The 25758-nt window shown below is 40.5% G+C and overlaps 1 protein-coding gene across 1 annotated transcript in view; it reads left to right on the plus strand.

The window, feature by feature from the left end:
* Positions 1-25758, plus strand: part of SUGCT (succinyl-CoA:glutarate-CoA transferase) — a 577328-nt gene that overhangs the window by 485022 nt on the left and 66548 nt on the right. The window contains exon 13 of the mRNA XM_075271200.1: positions 11169-11232. Coding sequence (XP_075127301.1) covers positions 11169-11232 — 64 coding nt within the window. The remainder of the gene's footprint in view (positions 1-11168; positions 11233-25758) is intronic.

The raw sequence follows: 25758 nt of genomic DNA on the forward strand, positions 1-25758 counted from the left end.
CTCATTTGATTGTTTTCCTGCTACAGCTTTCTCTGTATGGGAAAGTTTATAGACTGGACATTTTCGGACACAAGGATACCTAATCTGTATGTGTTTTACAGGGATTTAAAATTTTAGTTCTTTTGTATGTATCTTTTTTTTTTTTTTTTTACCATTTTTTTTTTTTTACAATTATTTTTAGACCCCCCTAAAGGTCTTGAATTGCACTTCATTGTAAAATTTCTGTACTTTTGTAATAGATTACAAAGAATAACAAGCTTCTAAAATGGCAGTGACCACATATCACTGGGAAAATGGCTTTGACCAAGGTGTTAAAGGGGTTAATGCCCACTACCAGTGCAAGCACTGATTGTGGGCATTGTCGCTGGGTCTCTAGAGGCCACTCAATTCCTGAGCGGCTGCCATATTTAACTACCCAACATCCACCGTGCTAATACAGCGAATGTTGCGAAAAGGGTTAAAGGGGATGTCCAGATCCTCGAGCTAGTTGATACTGATGACATCTGCTCAGGATAGACCACCAGTAGTAGATTGATCATGAATAGAGTTGAGCCGATCTTGAAATTTCAGGATCATTTTTAAAATCCGATTTTCGATCATTTTCCAGTCGATCGCGATCGTGAAATTTGCTCGATCACCGATTGGTATCCGATCTTTCCCGTTCCCGATTGCTCAATCCTATTAGTGATATATACATGAATAGGGTTGATTCGATCTTAAGATAACCTCCGACATCAATTCCACTGGAAAAGTTTGTACACAAAGGACCAATCCGGACAAATCCGGCAAACAAGGAACTGCGCTCTTCTTATTGGCAAATACAGGTTTATTGGCATCAAACTCACACACAACGCGTTTCGGGCGTATACCCACGCCCTTCTTCAGGTGTAATAGTTTCTACAATCAAATCATAAAATACAGTGTAATGTAACATCAACAAACAAACAAGAAAAATATACCCAGCATCTATATGTATATTAGCGCCACAGAACATATTTAAACGTTCAAGAAATCACATTGTACACACGATAGTGTTAGGAGATGACAGTCTCTAGCTTTCAAGTAAGTGTCCCAGAAAGACTGGCCTTCAAGAAATTCTTTTATATACTGACCGGTCCCTTTTACTTGTTCTATTAACATTTGCTTGACATAATACTCCCCAATACAAGGGGGTTATGGAGGCTTTAAAAACAGAAACAAACAATAGGTAGACCTATAATTCAGTGCTGGACCGTACCCAATTCAGTCCAGCACGAACACAAAAGCCCCAGGATACCAAAATCAATAATATATACACATGAGAGTGTCTTACCTTCACCGCTGGGAGAATGGATTCACAGCCCAGCGGAAGGCACAGTGATTTAAATCATTGGTGGGAGTGGATAGAGGAAGCTGCTGCTTCCCACGCATGCGCACGCGCTCTAAGGTGCACGTGTGCCCGTAACCATCTGTGGCAGCGCGTCTCACAATGCAGAGTGCGCATGCGTCTGCTCGGCCGGCCCGCGCATGCGCAGATTTGTATGCCGGTCCGAGACGCTCCGAGCTGTATCAGACGCTGCGGACTAGCGGCGTCTGTTAAATGCGCATACAGAGCGGCTGATGCATTCCAACAATTGAGAGCCCCTACTTCCCATAGAGGCAGGGGTTCAATCCCCTCATAAGGTTCACAAAATTGTTGCCTCCAAATATGTGGGCATAGTGAGATGGAAATAACCGCAGAGGCAATGGTACCTAAAGTACCTAAAGACAAACACAAAGAACTTTTAGTAACAAGATCATTGATTCTAATGATACCAATCCCACATAAACACCAATCAAGGGGGAATATACATTATGAAGTAATAAAAAATGGTAGGACTGGTATCAGTTTGAGGAGGCTATAATATATAGGGTAAAAATCCATAAATATGCATAAAAACTTCAGCTCAAAATAGCTGTTAAAATCCAAAAATAAATACAATAATACCTGTGTGTACAGTGGGACATTGATGGTCAAAAGAATAAAACCATAAAAATTATTAACACTACTATATAAATATGGTAATTATAAAAACTGAATATAATCTTTGCCCTGGGATTCCAAAAAAGTTGTAGAATAAACTTAACCCGTTATATCCTCCAACGCCTCATTTAATCCTGTGGGGACCAACGAATTGAGACGGTAGATCCAGAACATTTCACGGCGTCGGAGAAGCTGAAATCTATTATGGTGTGTCTCTGGTATATGGTCTACTGGGACTACCGTGAACCCCCTGAAATCACCGTCATGATAACGGGCTGCATGTCTAGACACACTGTGTTTTTCAAATTTGTTTAGAACATTAGAGCGGTGCTTATTTAACCTTTCTCTAAGTGTTCGGATGGTACGACCCACGTATTGCAGGCCACAAGAGCACTGCAAGACGTAGATAACATATTTGGAATCACATGATAAGTGATGTTTAATCTTAAAAGTTTCTCCAGTGTTGGTACTACAAATATCTTTAGCCCCATGTAGAATAGTATTGCAGCATTTGCATTTTTTGCCCCGACACTTCCAACTACCAAGTGGTACTGGGTTCGGGCAGAGGCTGGTACTAACCTGTCTCGTCTTTTTTAGTCTGCTGGGTGCTAACATGGATTTCAGTGTGCGTGCCCGCCTAAAGGTTAAACTCGGATTGGGTGGCAACACTTTCTTCAGATAAGGATCGGCACGTAAAACCGGCCAGTATTTGTGTAGGATTCTTCTTAGAATCCCATGTTTGCCATTAAAAGTAGTTAAAAAATTAAATTTATAATCAAGTTTCTTTTCTTTATTACTTGGTTGTAAACAAGTCTCTTGTGTCATAGTAGTAACTCTTTCTTTCGCATCCCGTATCAGACCTTTAGGATAGCTTTTTTCTAGAAAGCGATTTTCCATGATGACACTTTGGGCTAAAAACTCCCTTTCGTCTGTACAGTTCCTCCTCAATCTCCTGAACTGTCCATAGGGCACATTGTCTTTCCACTTACGGTAGTGTAGGCTATGGTAATTCAGGAGACTATTACAATCTACCTTTTTAAAAAAAGTACTAGTGACCACCTGGTCTCCTTCACATCTCAGTGTTAGGTCCAAATAGTCAACACTAACAGGGTCCAAAGACCCTGTGAATTGCAGACCCCACGTATTGCAATTTAGTTCAGCTTTGAATGTGTTGCACTGGAAAAGTTTGGGATCAGAATTTTGATTGCGATCGTGAAATTTACTCGATCGCTGATCGGAATTCGATCTCTTCCAATCCCGATTGCTCAACTCTAGTCATGGACTGACATCTGGACCTGTCTCGATCAGGTGATTTGGCTGCAGCAATCCGTATGCTAGGTATACGGCCCGAAGATAAGAATTTGGGCAAGGAGGTTGTTCCAACTAACTATTGATGCTCTGTGAATGTAGGCTTACTCAAAAAACTTGATGATGTTGAGATCATGTGGGGTCCATTTCATCACTTTCAGAACTTCTCTAGAAGTTGGTGGCATCAAACATTTGATTTAGATTTCTCTCTTTATATTTGATAATTGATTAAAAACAATAATTAACACTTCTGTTTTATAAAGCATTCTAAATTTGGAGCATTATTTCTACAGCTGCCTAAAACCTTTGCACTTTATACTGTTTATCTCTCCAGAGACGCATGTAATAATAGATTTCAGGACTAGGACCATGAATAATTAGTTTGGTTCTTACTGTATTCACATATACAAATGGGGCACTGAGTAGTGCATATTGAGATGCTCGTGGGGAAAAAAAGATACTCACCAATGTCTACATTTTTAGCTAGAAGAAGAGACTGTGCATGGTGAGGGCTTTAGTTATGTATATCTGCACAAGTTCATGTGATATTATCACAGTTAAGATGATGTCAGAATTGGAAATGTCAGCCACATTGACTGACCTGTCCCCTTTAAGAAACATCATCTTGTCTTCCTATGGATCAACACACTAGTATAAGCGACAGAGACGACCTGAAAACTTTTGATTTTGTCCTTATGACACATTTGCATTCTGTGAGAGTTGATGAAGAGTCAGATTTTTATGTTTTGACTCTATGGCCTACATTGATCAAGGAAAATGTTCAGCTAAATATTTTTGCACGCATGCATATACAATGTTGCATATCTCCCTATATTATAAAAATGAATTTCTGTCTGTCTGTCTGTCTGTCTGTCTGTCTGCGCTCTAATGCGAACCAAACGACTGGACTGATCTTCACCAAATTTGGTACAGAGATACTTCAGGTATCCGGGAAGGTTTAAGATGAGACTCCAACTCGCTCGGACGCACCGTTGCTGAGATACAGCATTCCAAACACAGTGCCCCCCCTTAGCCAATACAAACCTGCAAGACTTTCACTCATATTCCAACTGCAATACACACGGTCACTCCACATGCACAATACAACACTGATATCCAAACTGAGATACACGCCTCAGAGGATTAGATACACAGATCAGCACACAGTATCACATGCCAGAGGATTAGATACACGGGTCTGCACACAGTCCCACAGACCAGAGGATTAAATACGCACTTCTGCACACAGTTCCACACACTGAAGAATTTGATACGTGTGTCTGCACACAGTTCCACATGCCGAAGGATTAGATACAGGCGTCTACACACAGTTCCACACTCCAGAGGATTAGATACGCGCATCTGCACACATTTGTACACACCATAGGATTAGATACACGCGTCTGCACAGAGTACCACATGCAGTAGGATTAGATACACACATCTACACATAGTTCCACACTCTAGAGGATTAGATACGCGCATCTGCACACAGTTGTACACACCATAGGATTAGATACACGTGTCTGCACACAGTACCACATGCAGTAAGATTAGATACACATGTCTATACATAGTTCCACACGCCGAAGGATTAGATACGTGCGTCTGCACACAGTACCACACGGTGGAGGATTAGATACGCGCGTCTACACAGTACCACATGCCATAGGATTAGATACGCGCGTCTGCACACAGTACCACATGCCGGGGGATTGGATATGCGCCTCTACATACAGTTCCACACGCCATAGCATTAGATACGCGCCTCTTCACACAATACCACACAGAGGAGGATTAGATAAACGTGTCTTCACACAGTTGTACACGCCATAGGATTAGATACACGCGTCTGCACACAGTAACACATGCCGTAGGATTAGATACGCGCGTCTACACACAGTACCACATGTCGTAGCATTAGATACGCGTGTCTGCACACAGTACCACTTGCCGTAGGATTAGATATGCGCATCTACACACAGTTCCACACTCCAGAGGATTAGATACGCGCATCTGCACACATTTGTACACGCCATAGGGTTAGATACATACGTCTGCACAGAGTACCACATGCCGTAGGATTAGATACACGCGTCTACATACAGTTCCACACTCCAGAAGATTAGATACGCGCATCTGCACACAGTTGTACACACCATAGGATTAGATACACGTGTCTGCACACAGTACCACATGCAGTAGGATTAGATACGCGCGTCTACACATAGTTCCACACACCGAAGGATTAGATACGCGCCTCTTTACACAATACCACACAAGGGAGGATTAGATACGTGTGTGTGCACACAGTACCACACTTTGGAGGATTAGATACATGCATCTGCACACAGTACCACAAGCCAGAGAATTAGATACGCGTCTCCGCACACAGTATCACACGGGGGAGGATTAGATACGCGCGTCTGCACACAGTACCACACGGGGAGGATTAGATACGCGCGTCTGCACACAGTACCACACGGGGGAGGATTAGATACGCGCGTCTACACACAGTACCACATGCCATAGGATTAGATACACGCATCTACACATAGTTCCACACACCGAAGGATTAGATACGCGCTTCTTTACACAATACCACACAAGGGAGGATTAGATACGTGTGTGCACACAGTACCACACTTTGGAAGATTAGATACATGCCTCTGGACACAGTACCACAAGCCAGAGAATTAGATACGCATTTCTGCACACAGTACCACACAGGGGAGGATTAGATACGCGCGTCTGCACACAGTACCACACGGGGGAGGATTAGATACGCGCGTCTACACACAGTACCACATGCCGGGGGATTGGATACGCGCGTCTACACACAGTACCACATGCCATAGGATTAGATACGCGCGTCTGCACACAGTACCACATGCCGGAGGATTAGATACGCGCTTCTTTACACAATACCACACAAGGGAGGATTAGATACGTGTGTGCACACAGTACCACACTTTGGAAGATTAGATACATGCCTCTGGACACAGTACCACAAGCCAGAGAATTAGATACGCATTTCTGCACACAGTACCACACAGGGGAGGATTAGATACGCGCGTCTGCACACAGTACCACACGGGGGAGGATTAGATACGCGCGTCTACACACAGTACCACATGCCGGGGGATTGGATACGCGCGTTTACACACTGTTCCACACGCCATAGGATTAGATACGCACCTCTTCACACAATATCACACAGGGGAGGATTAGATACACGTCTCTTCACACAGTTGTACACGCCATAGGATTAGATACACACGTCTGCACAGAGTACCACATGCCGTAGGATTAGATACATGCATCTACATACAGTTCCACACTCCAGAGGATTAGATACGCACGTCTGCACACAGTTATACACGCCATAAGATTAGATACACACATCTGCACACAGTACCACATGCTGTAGGATTAGATACGCGCATCTACACACAGTTCCACACGCCAAAGGATTAGATACGTGCCTCTTCACACAATACCACACAGGGGAGGATTAGATACATGCGTCTGCACACAGTACCACATGCCAGATAATTAGATATGCATCTCAGCACACAGTACCACACGGGGGAGGATTAGATACGCGCATCTTCACACAGTACCTCACGCCAGGGATTAGATACACCTGTCTGCACACAGTACCACACGCCAGAGGATTAGATACACGCGTCTGCACATAGTACCACATGCTGTAAGATTAGATATGCACGTCTGCACACAGTTTCATTTACCGGAGGATTAGATACGTGCCTCTTCACACAATGCCACACGGGGGAGGATTAGATACACACATCTGTACACAATACCACACCAACAAGGATTAGATACTTGCGTCTAAACACAGTACTGCATGGGGAAGGATTAGATACAGCTTTACTCCAGGTATCCATAACAACTGATCACAGGTTTTTCACTGATATCCAAAATGAGATACACATAATCACATGACGCTTATGGACATACACACAAACCACATACAAAATACACCAGTGCAAAACTGGACAATTCTTATGAGGCTACTACACAAACATAACATGTAATATACCCGTGCGAAGCCGGGTCCTCTCTCTAGTATAATATATAATGTAATGTTGGCTGGGGTAAAGGGGGGGTGGATTGTAAGTCACCTTATGACAGTCTGTTCCAACCATAGAGAGTGTGAATGTGTTGAAAGTCCCTGCTAGTTTGAGCCATTGCCAATCCTTATTACTGCTGCAGCTCTGAGACATTATTGCTGCCTACAGGAAAGAGAGTGAGAAGAGCGCCACCAAGAAGAAACGTTGAGGTTTTCTAAGAGCCTCACAGACTGGACCCTGAATACCCAGAGATAGTCAGAGCATCCTTAGGCCTATTCATTCAGCCCGCATGTATTGGGAGAGGCAAGAACATAAATATGAAGAGGTTGGATCAGGTACTGCATGTCTATGCTGGGCACCGCTTGCTGAGAAACCTTTTTTACCATTACCATTACCATTACCTGGCTCATACCTACATACTACCGTGGAACTTTTATTGCACCACTGCGATATCTAGAAGCTGAATCCATTGCTGTTACATTTTTTCACTACAGTTCATTATTTGTTTGACTGCAACCATCATCAGGGGTCCTCCTGACCACCATCACCTAGTTTACAGAGGCTGAAGGAGACAATCTAACCTTGAAGTACCCTGGGGAACACCGTCAGGTACACTTCAGGCCTCCTCATCACTGCCCCAGCTTAGGAGTGTTTACTTGTCACCTGACAATGTTACTACTACTTTCATTTTCCCATTCCCTCTAACAAATTGCTGCAAATGCGCCTAGAAAGTGTCTAAAAATGTGTCTCAACTTGGTGCTTATTTGATGCACCTCAGCCTGTGTGCTCATTTCTTTTATAGACAGTGAGCAAGGTGGGTACCTAGGGGGGCCAGGGATGTGCCGATTTACTATAATTCATGCCAGAAAATGGGTGTATATTATATCACAAATCCACACCGGTACTTGCCTGACGTACATTTGTGATCAGACACGGATCCTCTTAGTAATTTTGGCAATTTGTACTTCTGTCACGTAATCAGTTAGTAGTGTCTTAATATATTTCGCCCTATGTATGTAGCTCTGTAGTAGGAAATGTTAGAACAGTTACGGTATTAGTACAATTTTGGATAAGATTTATAGGTTCATAAGGTGAAAGCTTTTTGGTTCTGTAGAATTCTCCCTTGTATACAGATGTAGCATAGTTGAGTTTTTGTCACTTTTTTTCTGCAGCATGATCAATGATATCATGGGTTATGTTAAATGTCAAAGCTCTGCTACGTAGACTTAAATCTGTATGTGTAAATCCCCGGCTTTGTAGAAATATCTGTAAGAATATAAGTATTTCCTCTATCTGAAGTTCAAAAAACAAGAATATATTGACTTCACGAGGGTGCATATCAAAACTTTCGTTGACCTCTCAAAACTTCCCACTCGTATATTTTGCATAATTCAATCTTGGAAGATTGAAGGTGTTACATTTTCTACTCCAGCTTAAAATAACCTTTAGCAATCCAGTTGTCGTGAAGCTAGAAGTCCCAGCACATCCTGCCAGACAGATGACTCATAGACATTACAGAGTCAGAACTACAATAATGTTCCCTCAGTTACAAAAGTAACTAAAGCATGTGTTCACCTCTGTACATAAGGGGGTATCCCTGTAATTACACAGGAAGGGGGATAGCTGTCTGGTCAGTGGGGGTCTGACCCCACCTATTATGAAGCTTTTTTTCCAGCTATCTCCAGCAGTCCCATCGAGATGAATGGATCAGCATCACACATGCTTAAGTTGCCTCTTCAGTAATTCAGGGCACTCAGAACCCCTGTTCTTGTAATTGTGGGGTTCCAGTGGTCATATCCCCTTTGACCAGGCATTTATTTCCTATCCTATAGATAGAAATTTACTTGAATTTGCTGAACTATCAGTCCCTTTAATTCAAAGCATTCACATCACAGTAGTTTTCTATGAGGTTTCCTCTTAAGGAAAATCTTAAGAATTTAAAAACTTATGTTCTGAATAATTACTTAATACATCTTTATAGTTGTCAGAACTTTTTGATACTGAATGTGAAGTTTCCCATATCCCCCCTGAACATAACAATATTTGGATTTATAGACTATTGAAATTAAAATAATTTTGTAAATACACTGTCTAATAATAAGTATTTGGACACCCATGCAAAAAGATATCTGCGGTCGTGATGTACGTCACGCCTTCCGCCATTAAATAGGAAACAGCATTGGCATTAGTCGCATGCAAGATGCCACGAAGTGCAGAATTGTCCAATTTCGAGAAAGGGGTAATTATGGGGTACCACAGAAATGGTCGATCATTAAGGGACATAGCAAGCAAACTGAATTACCCAAAATTGACAGTGGCCTATGTGATTGCAAAGTGGAAGGTGAACGGTGAACGACGGAATGTGCCCCGAGTTGGCAGACCCCTGAAACTGAAAGATAGAGCCTGACGGGTGCTGGCCAGAGAAACCGCACCCAACCAATGGCTCATATACACCAGGAGTTTCAACAGACATCCGGGAGTATTGTGTCCATCACTACTATCCGTAAGGGAACATCTGCTGGTTCTACCAACTACTGAATATGTATAAATGTTGTTTTTCTATTCTAACACGGGGGTCCAAGTACTTATTGGTAGACAGTGTATGAATAATTTTAAAAATTGCAGCATTTCCAAGATTTTCTCTAACCATCTTCATGGTGACAGTCAATTGCCACTGGATACAACCATGAATAGAGGAACCTTCTATGTTCTGGAACTTGTCAGAACTATGGCCATGATTTCCTTACTGCCTGAAACAGTGCGTACATGCGATAATAACCCAGCCACAATCAGATTATAGAAGGTGCATGGAGGTATCCATTGGCAAAAGATCAAGACAATAAATTGTACCATGGTTCTAGATTTATTTTAAACTGCATTTTTTTTCCATTTATCTTTACAAAACTGTTTAACTTCTAATTGTATACAAATTGAATTACGGTTATGTTCATCGCAAAACCCCTTTAACATTTTTCATTTCGTACATAAGATTTTTCATGGTTGGAACTTATTTTGAAGGCTTTACACATGGCTAGTCATTGTGCTTTTTAATCAGAAAAAAACATTTCAGCATAAGAATTAAATCTAAGTACTAGATGCTGTATAAACAGTAAGCAATACTATCCTATACTGCTTCTGGTGATGACACCCCAAACCATCATAAACTGGCTATACTATGATTTGGAGCTTTTTGTAAGTAAAGATGAAGTTTGACCTGTATAAAGATATATGAAGAGATAAAACAATACATAATATTGGACCTCCTCATGTAAAATGTTTTAAGCAAAAAGGGTAACTTTGAAGTAAAATCCAAAACAATTGTGTTGTGGTTTAAGGGTTCTCCATGAATTAGGCAAAAATAAAGAAACTTGTCAGGATATTTGTCCTGATAGATGTCTTCAATCCTTTAGTAAGATGGTTTTTGCCTATGGGAGTATAATCCTGTCCTAGAATATAACTAGGTTCCTTGCTGCTCGAGGGGGCAGAGTCAGTAGTGGGCCAAGACACAGTCAAGGTTTCATATAGTTTGTTCCTGTGTTACAGCCTGACTGGATTTCTGAATCAGTGACTGTAGCTACAGTATCAGAAGAGTATTTTGGAGCAGAACAATCTCTCTTCGCAGTCATTAACTAATATTTTATTAAATTAATGCAAAAAAATCTTAAAAACATAAAACATCAATACAAAATGCATTTATCCTTGTCCTTATTGTTTGTTTTTTTTAATTCATTTTCACTATTAACAATTTCTGTGTTTTACAGGTTGCCCACAATGGCCTCGTCCTTGAAATGGAACATCCAATGGCAGGGAAGATATCAGTGGCAGGTTAGTTAACATTATAATATACATTTTTTTTGGAACATTCTCTTAAATCTTGAGATATATACCGTATATACTCGAGTATAAGCCGATGCCTCTAATTTTACCACAAAAAACTGGGAAAACTTATTGACTTGAGTATAAGCCTGGGGGGGGGGGGAATGTAGCAGCTACTGGAAAATTTCAAAAATTAAAATGGTTTTTGGGTGCAGTAGTTGCTGGGTGCTGGAAAAAGGGGAGAGGGTGTTTTGGTTGTCTGTCTGCCCCTTCCCTGAGCTTGAGGACTGTTCCCCCCCCCCCGCACTTGGAATTCAGTCTGGCTGAATATAGGGTATCTGCAGTGCTCCTATTAACCCCTTCCTGACAGAAGAGGAGCACTGCAGATCCCCTATATTCAGTAGACCGGGCACTCTCAGACACAGGGATACCTAATGTGTGTGTGTTTCACAGTAATTTTCTACTTTTATATGTATTCTAGGGAAAGGAGGGATTTAGAACTTTTATTTATTTTATTTTTTATTATATTTTTTAAAGCTTCTTGTTTTTTCACTATTTTATGGGAGATTCTATACATTACTATTGCGGCTGGTCATAGACTCCTCCCCACAAAAAAAAAAAAAAATATATTTTTTTTGTTTGCTTGACTTGAGTATAAGCCGAGGGCTTTTTCAGCACAAAAACTGTGCTTAAAAATTCGGCTTATACTCAAGTATATATTGTAACTACCTGTTCAAATATTTTAAGATACATGTGACTATGGGATGCACCCATATTTATACTACTGACAATAGTATTTATTCTTGGTGTCCTAGGGTAAATAATATGGTCAATAATTTATTCCATAGTGGTCTAAGTAGCCGAGGGTGATCATACTGTACATGTGGTCTTGTATATATTGGAGGGATCAATACATTTTTTTTCTGAGGAATGGATTTCTTCAGGAGAGGTATACCTAGAGTATCCAATAAGAAAAAATTGATTCCAGCCAGGTCACGTGGAAAGGTGAAACAAGCTTCTTCTTTATTATTAAAATATTTCCAAAACCATAACAGCACACGTACAAAACAGGAATCTGGGCGTCAGACTGACGCGTTTCGGATAAGTTTTCCTTTGTCAAAGTCTGATAGCTAGAGTAGCCTTTATAAAGGCTATATAATGATGGGATTAGTTAAAATTGCATAATACCAATGATAGACTCCCTTCAATATTGAAGCTTTCATTTATATTTGTTCTGCTTGGAAAATTCTAGTCCTTCTATTATTAACCTTCTATTATTAATCCCCATTATGATGGGACATGATAACTGCAGAATGGGAACCATTTACTTAAGTTATTTTTTATGATCATGATGCTTCTTTCTTGCCCTAGTTAATATTTTGCTCCTCCCCAGACTATGGCATTCTATCTTATCAGGATGCTGAATATACTGTAATATTCACAATGTATTTAAGTTTCTTTCTAACCCTGCACTGACCGTACTTACAAATCATTGTATGAAAAGGAGAGAGAAAACTGTGTCGCTATAAATTGCTGTTTAGTTCTCTTCAAGACCCAAAGTTTAACGGAAGCTTTCAGATGGGTTTGACACTTCCAGGCTCAATGACTTCGGAGTATAGGAAGCAAGGACTGTTGTCTTACTAAAATATGTAGCTTATAATCAAAATATCTGGCATTTATCTACATACTGTAACTCTAGTTTTTTATCTAGATACTGTTATATTATACCTTTAGCCTTCAGGTTCCTCTTTTGAATTGGTAATAGTTAAACCTTGTTATTACATAAGCAAACTAGTGTTCCTACACCCCTTTGTTATAACTGTGTACTATTCCTAATTTTATCACAGAATTGTGACTTGAATGTTTCGGACTAGAGTCTATTGTTGCATTTTTTTGGTAATTTGGGTCAAATCTCTTGAAACTGGGGGTTAGAGAAGTTGATTAAAAATTTGTTAACTAAATTCTTAGTGTAAGGTCCATCCATGTTTATCTTGGCTATAGAACACGTCAACTGGAAGCTAAGCCAATAGATTAAAGAAGTAAGAAAAATGTTAAATGTATATAAGAACTCTAATATACCAAGAAATAGCATTAAACCGTTTACTACGTTTCATTTCAGTAACTAATGCCCAATATAACACTTTACAATAATGTGATTTTAGGCTCTAAGTAATATTCTAATTATTCATCACTTGAAATAATATGTATCAGTGTTTGCAGGCACACACACATATATATTCTTATACACATTTGTAGACACACAGACACATCTGGAAATTATTGGTAGTCTGGGACTTGGCGATTGAGCTTTTTATGCAGGTAGGAAAGCTTTTTGGTTTCAGAGGGAGCTTGCAATCATTCTGCATACATTACTTAATTTATCTTTGAGAAAGACTATACCCCTTCTGGGACACATGCAAAGTGCAAGATGAGGGAGTTGAAAGAAATGTCCAAGGATGTCAATGGAAACTACAAATTAAGCTGCACTATGTAGATAAAATGTACTATAAATTGTAACTTACCTTAAAATGTGAGAACTCTTACATACCACCAAAGAATGGGATTTTAAAGTCCAAGCTGCATTTAGATTCAGGACTGTGGAGCATCAACATGCAGAGAGGAAATGGGAAGCTACACCTCAAAAGCCTTCAAAATATTTCATTCAGTTCTTAATTGGAAGCAATATGTTTAATAATTAATACATTATATTTGATAATAACAGAAATGGAGATGGGATTATTCATTTTCCCATGGGTCTTCTATTCTGTAATCCTCTTGTCCCCTTACACAGGTAAATTTGGCTTCAATATTGTATAGCTGGTATTTGAACACAGGTCTACGTAGCTTGATATTTACCATTCTGCACCTTTTATTATTATTGTTTTTTATATAGCACCATTAATTCCATGGTGCTTTACATTTGAGGGTTTACATACAGTACACAAAATATACAAAAAAATATAATAGAGGGCCCTGCTCGCAGTCTATGAGGGAAGAGGGTTAGAGATACAAGGTGAGGGGAGAGGCTGTTCAGATGGTGGAGTGGTGGCAGTAGTGTTATTGGAGGTTGTAGGCCTTCTTGAATAGGTGAGTCTTCAGGGCCTTCTTGAAGCCTGTGATTGTGGGGATCAGTCTTATGTGTCATGGTAAAGAGTTCCAGAGTATGGGGGATGCATGAGAGAACTGTCTTCGAGACAGTTGAGTGAAGAGCGGATAAGAACAGAGTAGGAGGTCTTTGGAGGATCTGAGGTTGTACATATGGTGATGTGGTGACAGTAGTGTTATTGAAGGTTGTAGACCTTACTGAATAGGTGAGTCTTCAGGGCCTTCTTGAAGCTTGTGATTGTGGGGTTCAGTCTTATGTGTCTTGGTAATGAGTTCCAGAGTATGGGGGATGCACGGGAGAAATCTTGGAGACGGTTGTTTGAAGAGCAGATAAGAGCAGAGCAGAATAGGCAGTCTTTGGAGGATCTGAGGTTACGTGTGGGCAGGTAGCGGGAGATTAGGTCAGAGATATATGTAGGTGACAGGTTGTGAATGGCTTTGTATATCAGAGTTAGTATTTTGAACTCTATTCGTTGGGCAACAAGTAACCAGTGAAGGGATTGACATAGGAAGAATGGGGGGAGATGTGTATTAAGCGTGCAGCACAGTTTAAGGTGGACTGGAATGGGTCGAGAGTATTTGCAGGGAGGCCATGGAGAAGGGTGTTACGGTAGTTTAAGTGGGAGATAATCAGGGCATAAACTAGCATCTTTGTGGTTTCAGGGGTGAAGAAGGAGCGGATTCGATGGATGTTCTTAAGTTGGAGGCGGCAGGAAGTGTTGAGGGTTTGTATGTGTGATGTGAAGGATAGGTCAGAGTACAGGGTTATACCAAGGCAGCGCACCCCTTGGGACAGGGGTAAGTGTTGTTCCATTAAATTTGATAGAGGGGCCGTACAAGCTGGGGTGAAGATGATGAACTCTGTTCTGAACACCTTCTAAATTGTCTCCTACCCTGACACATTTCCATTGGCCTACTCCATCTAGCAGTCTTACGAGTGTCTGCTGGCAGCTCCAGTCCTATACTTTCACTTTCTACTGACTGCATTTTGATCCGAGCTGCTTTGGTACCGCTAGAAGAGGAGATATCCTTTCATGAGTGCCAATCAGTGCTCCTTCTGCACTGGCCTATTATACAAACCGATACAGAGGACATGTAGGAAGAAAGATTGCTAAATCAGTTGTTTCTCTGGCACATATTTTCACTGCTTGCCAGCAGCACAACCCATGTTACAAAGGACGATGTGCTGCCGGCGAATAATGATATTTGTCTGTCCTGCAGAAAGCAACCAGTCACCTGACCAAATGCTCATTCTTTAGGTCATTGGTTACACTATTACACAGTCTGATTATCGGGAATGAGAAGTCAACTGTATTGGTGTTCATTCCCAATAATGGAATGCAAAATCTTGTCTAATAGGGCCCTAACCTTGCCAATTTTGATAAAAAAGAAAGAAAATAATTACTATGCTTCTTAAATATGGCACTTTCTGATGAAACGTTCCCTTTAAGGCCATCTATTTTTTATTTTTTTAGTTTTATTTTTTTTAAGGATTTTTGTACATGGTTCTCAAAGAAACTAAAAGAAATCTAAGGCATCATCAATAAACTAGTTTTTAGCACTTCACACACTAAATATTTCCCAAGAAGTAATAAAAGATGTAACAGTCTATAATTTACTAATACATTCCAATCGATATCCACTACCTGGGCATTGCTCTTTGTCACTGGCTGTAAACCATTTTCTTAATCATTTCTCACTTTATAAGTTCATTCTTGTAACTGTTACACATAGCTGGTTAATACGTTATATAGAAAGATGGTAAAAGTAGGCTTAGCAGACAGGAAAAAGAAGCTGTTTGAAGTATGTGTGTGTTTTCCATAGTTTGTGAGAACAAGGATTTATTACAGTTGCCAAATATTACACTAAAAGTAAAATGAAATAATAATTTAATGAACTTCAATAAAAATATGTGCCAATTTTACAAGAATGGAAAATACAAGGCAGAGTCTTTTGTATTATTTTTCCTTAGATCATTTCATAAGTAAAAATGCATATTAATCCTACTATTGTTGATAATGTGTATCTTCATTCATAAATATTTTTAGGCCAGGGCCCCATGTTGTGAAAATGCACAAAAAAACTCTGCATTTCAAAGTATCTGCAAATTGGATGGTATACCAGCTAATCCCATCCACACATTTCAGAAAACAATCTGCAGTGGAAATGCTGTGTTTTGACAAACGCAAGTGTTTTTGCAATTCGCAGCATGTCAATTATAGCAAGGGAAACACTGGAATTTTCCACATAGTGTAAGCCGATGGCTGGTCAGGTAATGGAGGGGGTGTACATCTAAGGTGGGTGAGATGAGAAAACTCCAGAAAGAACATTTCTCAGCAGATAACTATTGTCCGCTGAGGGTTATTTCAAAGTTCCAGTTACTGGGCTGGATTTTTAGGAATGGCAGGTAGATTGGTAGTGGGACCTGTCATTCCACCCCCCTCCATTACACACTTTGGGGATGTTCCGGCAGTGACTCAGCTGCAGAGAGTCTCCTCTTCAAGGAGGCTTAAGAAGTTACTACAGCAGCAACACTTTGGCAGAGCTTGGCTGGAGAGTGAAAGAGAGAGGTCATATTTTTGGAGCTGTGTCCTGGAAGACTCAACTGGCTTTTGATTTCTGTTATTCTAGGTGAGGTAACCTATTCTATGTTTAGTTAGAGCCTAGCCGGGCAGGTATTTATTTTTGTATTGTTTCCTTTTGTTGCTGCACTACCTTTTTCAGTGAAAATAAACTCTACCTTTGTTTTTGGACTAAAGAATCTGGACCTTTGTGTCTTTGCCACTCCCACCTAGCAACCCCAGACCCTGACAATAGCTATAATAGAAAATGAAAGTCTGCACAGTAAAATTCTGTGGACTTTCTGTGCAAAACTCTGTGGAAAAAAATCACAATGTGTTTCTGCTGCAGTCTTTTCTGCAGTGTTTTTTGGCTGTGGCTCGCTACGTGGGGTCTTAGCCTTAAAAGGGTTGTCCAGGGAGTATTTTTCACTTACCTTGCTCGCTGTAATGCTTTTGCTCTCCACTCCTCCATGGATCTCACAGGCAATAGTCAGACTGCTGTTATAGCACAGGTAATTGATTACCTGGAGATCAAGATATGAACCCAAGAGCCAACATTGTCTTCGATCACATGACCAGGGGGCCTTGACATTGCTGAAACCCCCAGTTCCATCAAAAGCAGAGACATAGCTAGCAGGGGGCAGAGGAGGCAACTTCCCCGGGCCCACTGACTCTGTGGGGCTCACTTAGGGCCGCCATTAATACAGCCTTAATTTCTAACTAGATCGGTGTCTGCGGATCCTGCATCTTAACAGTCTTGTAAGCCACAGGCCTGTATTGGCTTTACAGATTTACAAGGATTTACCGAGACCACAGACTGATTTCTGCTTCTCAGCACAGGCGGCACGATGACATCACAACATTGCGCTGCTGGTGCTCAGGCACAGATATCCTGTGGACAGGGAGGAAGAGGTGGCTTCATTCACCAGGCTCGCAGGGAGGTGAGTTTAACTTTTTTTTTTTTTTTTTTTAAGTGCAGTTGTGGGTATATTAATAGTATAGAGGCAGAGGGAATCATAACTACAAGGGAGGATTTATTTATATAAGGGTTATTATGGGGTATTATGAATACAAGGGGGAAGGTTATTTATATAAAGGTCTATTAGGGGGCATCATTTATATTAGGGAACATTATAAACATAAGGGGCTCATTTATATAAGGGGTCATTAGGGGCACAGTATTCATTTTAGGGGGAATCAGGGGCATAATATGAGGGTCAATTAATTTAATTAAAGTAGCACTTTATTAAGACTAAGGCCCCACATAGCGAGCTGCAGCAAAATAGCACTGCAGGAAAAAAAACACAGCAGTAACATTTCACAGAAGGTCTGCAGAGGTTTTTTCCTGCGGACTTTCTGTTTTCAATACACTAATATGGAAACCACTAGTGTTTCCATAGGTATAACAGCAACGGCCAGACAGTGGCGCAAGTGTGAACGCTCCCTCAGTCAATGGGTGTCAGTTCAAAAATACTGACCATGTTAGGTGTCAGTTTGTGTCCGATTTTCACCAGTTTTTGTTCTTCCCATCCTTCATTCTGAGTATGCGCAGAGGGAAAAACTGATTGCAAAATGGATTGCTATCTGTTTGTAATCAGTTTGTAATCCATCTTCCATAGACCTCAATGTTCTCCATGGCCTCCCTGCAAATATTCTTGCCCCCCTCCAGTCCACCTTAAAGGGGTTGGCCACTTTCAGACCAATATTGACAAACAAATGTATAATAAAAATATATACAATTTTCCATTATACTTTCTGTATCAATTCCTCACAGTTTTCTAGATTTGTGATTTACAGTCCATGGTCATGTGATGAGGACACAGCTGCACAGCTGATTATCAGGCAGATGTCTGATTACTGAGCTGTGACTGTAACGAGCAGCACCTGTGTCCTCATCACATGACCATGGACCGTAAATCACATGACCATGGACCGTAAATCACATGACCACGGTCAGACTTTTATCCTCTAGAAGTAACAGAATGAATGACAGCAAGCCGAAATCTAGAAAACCGTGAGGAATTGATACAGAAAGTATATTGGAAAATTGTATATCTTTTTATTGTACATTTGTTTGTTAATATTGGTCTGAAAGAGGCCAACCCCTTTAAACTATTCTGCTCACTTAGGGGGCGTTCACACTACCGTTGGTGTCCGACAGGTAGTGTCCGCTGCTAATGTCTGTTCAAAATCTTGCACGGACATTAGCATCGGACACAAGCTGTCGGGTTTTGCTGTCTGCTTGAAAAGTCGGACATCTTTAGGAACGGACACTTAAGGACAGGCACGCAGTGTAAAACAACGCACCCGATTTCCATTTAAATGAATGAAAAATGTCACAGACACAGCTAGTGTCCGCTGCTAATGTCCGTGCAAGATTTTGAACGGACATTAGCAGCGGACACTACCTGTCGGACACCAACGGTAGTGTGAACGCTCCCTTAATACACCTCTACCCCTGTTCTTCATCGGCTGCTTCCCTCTGCTAATCCCTTCACTGGTTATCTGATGCCCAGCAAATAGAGTTTAAGTTACTAACACTAACACACAAAGCCATCCACAACCTGTCCCCTCCATATATCTCTGAACTAATCTCTCACTACCTGCCCACACGTAACCTCCGATCCTCCAAAGACCTCCTACTCCGCTCTGCTCTTATCCCCTCTACACCCCCCATACTCTGGAACTCATTACCAAGATACGTAAGACTGACCCCCACAATCACAAGCTTCAAGAAGGCCTAAGACTCACCTATTCAGTAAGGCCTACAACCTCCAATAACACTACTATCACCACACCACCATCTGAACAGTTTCCCCCTCACCTTCTGTCTCTATCTCTCTTCCCTCTTAGACTGTAAGCCCTCACGGGCAGGGCCCTCTATCCTCCTATGCCAGTCAGACATTGTTAGCATTATATCTGTTAGTATATTTTGTGTACTGTATGTAAACCATCCAGGCCATGAATAAGGAGTCTTTTTTAACTCTGAGACACATCATCCAGATGCTATTCACAATTATGGGCATGTTTTTCTGCTTTTAAGATGATTTTTCTATCTGTAAGAATGTTTCCTAAATAAAAGTTATTCTTAATGTTGGATTGGATCGATTGCTGGGCATTTATTGTTTCCTGCTTTCCATAACCCTAGCCGAGGGGTTCGCTTGGTAGGTGCATCTCCTCTCCTATAGCTACAATTCAACTGGACTGACATCTATTATCAGGATAACTGTGAGTCGCTGTGTATTTCCCCTTTTTCCCTTTCATCTTCTAACTGTGTCCCTGCAGTATGAAAGCCTTGTACTCAGTGGCGTAACTACCACAGAGGCAGCAGAGGCAGCTGCCACAGGGCCCGGGACATTAGGGGCCCGGTGACAGCTGCTACCACTGCTATCATTATTCTCGGAGGTCTTTTCGGACCCCCGAGTATAATGATCGGGGCCCCCTGTTGGTGGAATACTTTCCACCAACAGGGGGCCCCGAAGCTGCAGCAACGGCTGACACACAGGAGCTGCAGTTCTGGCTCCTCTCAGTGCTTCAGGATGTTCCCCCTCTCTCCCCCCCTCCCTTTCTCTGCCTGTCTTCTGCCCACCAATGAGAGGGCTAAGGAGAGCCCAGGAGGCGGGGCTTATCCCTGCCGAGCTCCTGCCGTCCTGCAAGAGAAGAAGAGGAAGAAGCTGCTCCAGGAAAATGAAACTAAAGATACACAGGTACGTACTGGGGTTACTACACTTATTAATATCAGGCATTTGGGGTTATTACTTTTGTTTTAGTAACTCCATGTGCCTCAATAGCAGTTAACCCTATCATGTCCCTCACATTAACCCCTGTGTGCCTCACATAAGAGTTACTGATATGTGAGACATATGGGGGTAATAGTAATGAAGATACTTTATTATTACCTCCATGATTCTCACATATCAGTAACTCTTATGTGAGGTACACAAGGGTTAATGTGAGGGACATGATGGGGTTAACTGCTATTAATATGAGGCACATGGAGTTACTAAATTATAATGCACATGACCAGATTTTTTTTATCCACAATTGTCCTGGTATAGCGGTCAGCGGTGGTGACAGTATTTAGTCCTGTAGGGGCCACTAAGGGACATAATACTGTGTGCAGGGGCCACTATTGGGTATAATACTGTGTGCAGGGGCCACTATGGGACATAATACTGTGTGCAGGGGCCACTATGGGGTATAATACTGTGTGCAGGGGCCACTATGGGACATAATACTGTGTGCAGGGGCCACTATGGGACATAATACTGTGTGCAGGGGCCACTATGGGACATAATACTGTGTGCAGGGGCCACTATTGGTCATAATAGAGCGCGCAGGAATGCGTAGGAGGGACTCGGTCGAGATCTTCGGTGTCGGGGGGGCCCCATGTCAAAAGTTCGCCACGGGGCCCCGCCATTCCTAGTTATGCCACTGCTTGTACTATTACAGCACTGAGTGTAAATGATATGCTCAGTGCCATAGATTGTAAGCCCTCGCAGGCAGGGCCCTCTACCCAACTGTGCCAGTCGGTCACTGTTAGTATTATATCTACCTGTATATTCTGTGTATTGTATGTAAACCCCCAAATGTAAAACACCATGGAATTAATGGTGATATATAAATAAGTAATAATAATAATAATAATAATAATAATAATAATAATAATGTAATAGTATTGCGCTAGGGAAGGGGTTGAACATATCAATGATGATACTGAATTAACTATGGACAAAATATAAGGCTTAGGCCTTATTCACGAGACTGTCTTCCTTTTGTGAAACATAGCCAGCTGCAGTACTATGTCAGTTCAGTACAGTATCACTACAGCCATAACTTCCGAGTGCAATAATTTACATTTACATGGTCATTGCCAGTTTGGGAAATACAGCCTGCACATGGTCCTTGTTTCATGGGTGAAAGACAGTCATGTGAATAAGGCCCTACAGCTATAGAAACCAATATTCTATGTAATTTGAACCACTATAAAATCTTCCAAGGTAGTTAAAGGTCTTTATTGGTAAACTGATAGGTACAAGTGATGTATGCTATAGGTCCTATGACCTTTTCCAATCTAAAAATAATACATGTACAAAGAAATTGTGATGAATGTGCTAAAGTGTGATGCACTTAATGGTTATGACAATATATAGAGTTCTCAGACCTTTCCTTACAATAATGTCAGAAGCGTAAGGATGAATAAGTAAACCACAATAATAAGAAAAACCTGGCACAGGAATTCAGTCATTCATGACCACATACTGTACTTGACTTCAAACCCATCTCTCATTGCTCGCCACACCTATCATTGGCCTATACACACAACAGCCTTGGTGGTTTAAAAGTTCAAATAAGAAGCACTTTGATGGTTTATGATTTAATCCCTTGTGTGCAAGTGTTTCCTTTGTGCTTCTTGCACAAGTGGAAGCATTGCCACACATGTGCATATGTTCTGTGTGCCTCAGTGCACTGTAGGTGCTGTAAACTCAGTAGACCGCAACGTATTTAAACATGAAACTGAAGAGCTACACAAAGGAAAGAAATACAAGTGGGGGCTTTGATTATCCTTTCATGTAACACTTTTTATATAGGGAGGGAGGAATGCTGCTTTTATTACTGGTATATGTGATTAGCTATTCTGTACTTATATACAATATATCTCTTTGCATGCCTGGGGAAGGTAAGCATAGTATATTATGGCTTCCTCCTCTGTGCAGTCGTACTACCTGGGTAATATCATAGATTTAGTATTTTATTTGTATTATATCCATTGTCTACTGTAGTCGCCTTGTCTGTAGTGCCATAGTAGAGGTGCATTCATAGATGGCGCAAAGTTTGCATTTGTAAAATGTCCCCTATTAATAGCCTGCTGTTAAATTTCCACTGTTAGCAGACAGTGATAGCTAAGATACTAAGGTCTACAATATTAGATGCTTAGGAGGAGTCTGAATGGTGGGTGTAGAGCAAGGTTCAGGGTTACTGTAGTATCTTGGGACACTGAATTTTCTGTTCGTCACTTCCTACTTTATAACATGCTGACTGCAGACTACAATGCATTCTTAACCTGACAGGTTACATTGTTGTACATTTTATCTGCCGTTCTATGTATAACCACATGTAGGACCTTTTGATATGACAATTTCTCTTCCAGCTTCGTCTCACCATACAGTTGAATTCTTTAGTTATATTTAATTCCTGTACAGTATTAAGAGCAATGTGTTATGAGGTCCATAGTTTGGCAGTACATCTTTTACACTGGTCTCTGGAGTCTCACGCAGAGCCTGTGCCAGGGCAGCAGCTCGGTATAAAACTGCACGCTGCTTACTTTTCATGTGTAGGCAATAACATGCCCACCTCTGCTGTATTATGTTGATATAAGCTTATATTGAGATCTATCATCTAAGGATTTCGAGGACATACATCCGCTTTGAGTCTTATAGTATGCAGTTGATACTGAGGCTTGGAGAAACTACCTTTCTATTCAACACAAGCCAAATACCGTAAGACTATGCACATGAATGCTTAAAATCCTCATAATGAGTGTGATAAATGAAGCGGCGTTCTACAGAGGAGATCATTAATTTGACACAATTTGTGTACTCAGCTTGCAGATGGCTGAAGAATAAGATGAAAACCACTTAAAAGCTGCCTTTAAAAGATTGTTTGTGAAAGGATCTAATAGGGAGATGAAGAGTAATGTGTGTGGCAATAGTGAGAAGATTCTATCTCTTGTCATCTGCCCTTTGATATAGAGGCAGTCCATTTTCTAGAAGGTGTGCACAGGTGTACTAACCCTGATCTCATTTTACATAGAGACAAGGCTACATTTTAGAAAAGTGTTGCTTTCCATGACCAATTGATATCACTGCTATCCATGGTTATGCGTAGACCACAAAGATCATATATGGTGCTTGGTGTAATAGAAGTACAGTACATCTATCTATCTATCTATCTATCTATCTATCTATCTATCTATCTATCTATCTCTCTATCATTTATCATATCTATCCATCCATCCATCCATCCATCCGTCTGTCTATCTCCTATCTATCTATCTATCTATCTATCTATCTATCTATCTCCTATCTATCTATCTATCTATCTATCTATCTCCTATCTATCTATCTATCTATCTATCTATCTATCTATCATCTATCTATCTATCATCTATCTATCTATCTATCTATCTATCTATCTATCTATCCATCTATCTATCTCCTATCTATCTATCTATCTATCTATCTATCTCCTATCTATCTATCTATCTATCTATCTCCTATCTATCTATCTATCTATCTATCTATTTATCTATCTATCTAACTCCTATCTATCTATCTATCTCCTATCTATCTATCTATCTATCTATCTATCTCCTATCTATCTATCTATCTATCTGTTTGTCTATCTATCTTCTATCTATCTATTTATCTATCTATCTCCTATCTATCTATCTATCTATCTATCTATCTATCTATCTATCTATCTATCTATCTCCTATCTATCTATCTATCTATCTATCTGTTTGTTTGTCTATCTATCTTCTATCTATCTATTTATCTATCTATCTCCTATCTATCTATCTATCTATCTATCTATCTATCTGTTTGTCTATCTATCTTCTATCTATCTATCTATCTATCTATCTATCTATCTATCATCTATCTATCTATCTATCTATCTATCTATCTATCTATCTATCATCTATCTATCTATCTATCTATCTATCTATATCATCATCTGTTAGCATCTGCAGACCCTGATATATTTATCTGCTACACTGACAGATTCAACTGATTTCCATAACCTCTACTGTTAATCTTGTATGCATGACTAAAACCGATATACAATTCTGTTCAAATTTCGCCAAATTTAGCTGGATCTCCCTTGGCCTCTTAAGAATGACTGTTTTGTGTAAACACTAGTATATCATGGATTCACCAGGATCTCAGTGCATGGAGAGCTGATTTCCACAGCAGTAAGGGCAGAATGATTGAAAAGTACAGATTCGTAAGAATACTTGGTGTATATTTGGGAAGCCTGAACAGTAACTATAAAGGGAGTCTAACCCCCTTACCAAGAATATTCAACTATCACCACCATGTTACAGAGCACATTACAATGATAAACAATATACCTTTGTTATGTCAGTAGATTTAAAGAAAAACAGCTATGAAGGCTTATACAAATAAGGCACTGGGGGTGGGCATTCAATTTGTCAAAACTGCTCTCGCCACTGAGACCCCTACCATCTCTTGCCAGTGCCACTCTGTGAAGTGAGAGTTGATCCTCCTGTTGCTATAACATACAAATGATACTTGAGCAGCAAGAGCAGTGCTGCTAGAACAGAAGGCCCGCCCCCAGTGCACCAACTACATCATTTGCATAATGGTTCAAAGTTCTTTTTCTCTAAAAGGGAGATACATAACAAAGGCATGGTAATGAGCTCTTTAATGCAGTAGTGGTTGTTGCATGTGCTTGGTGAAGGTGGCAGACTCCCTTTAATATGGTGTATACAATACAGGATTTGTAGGCCACAAATAGTCATGGTAATCTGGAGTTTGCCAAACTAGAAGCAATAAAGTATCTAAAAGCACATGATACATTACCATTCTTATATTTCACTTGTAACAATAAAAATATTGATCGGTGCTTCTTAAAATCCACCTCATCATTTGTCAAATATGGCTAACATTTTTGATACAAGTTATTACGAAGTTCTTTGTTTTTGTACGGCGCAGATGTTCGAGCATTAATCTGAAGATAAGTTGGATCCCAGAAACCTACTGAGTTTGGAATTTGTGACTTTTGAACTCTTTTGGATAAATACTTTGGTCCTCAGAAACCCTCCGTCCTTATGTGAAACCCACTA

Source organism: Leptodactylus fuscus, chromosome 4 (assembly GCF_031893055.1).
Source record: "Leptodactylus fuscus isolate aLepFus1 chromosome 4, aLepFus1.hap2, whole genome shotgun sequence".
In the NCBI taxonomy this organism is placed as follows: domain Eukaryota; kingdom Metazoa; phylum Chordata; class Amphibia; order Anura; family Leptodactylidae; genus Leptodactylus; species Leptodactylus fuscus.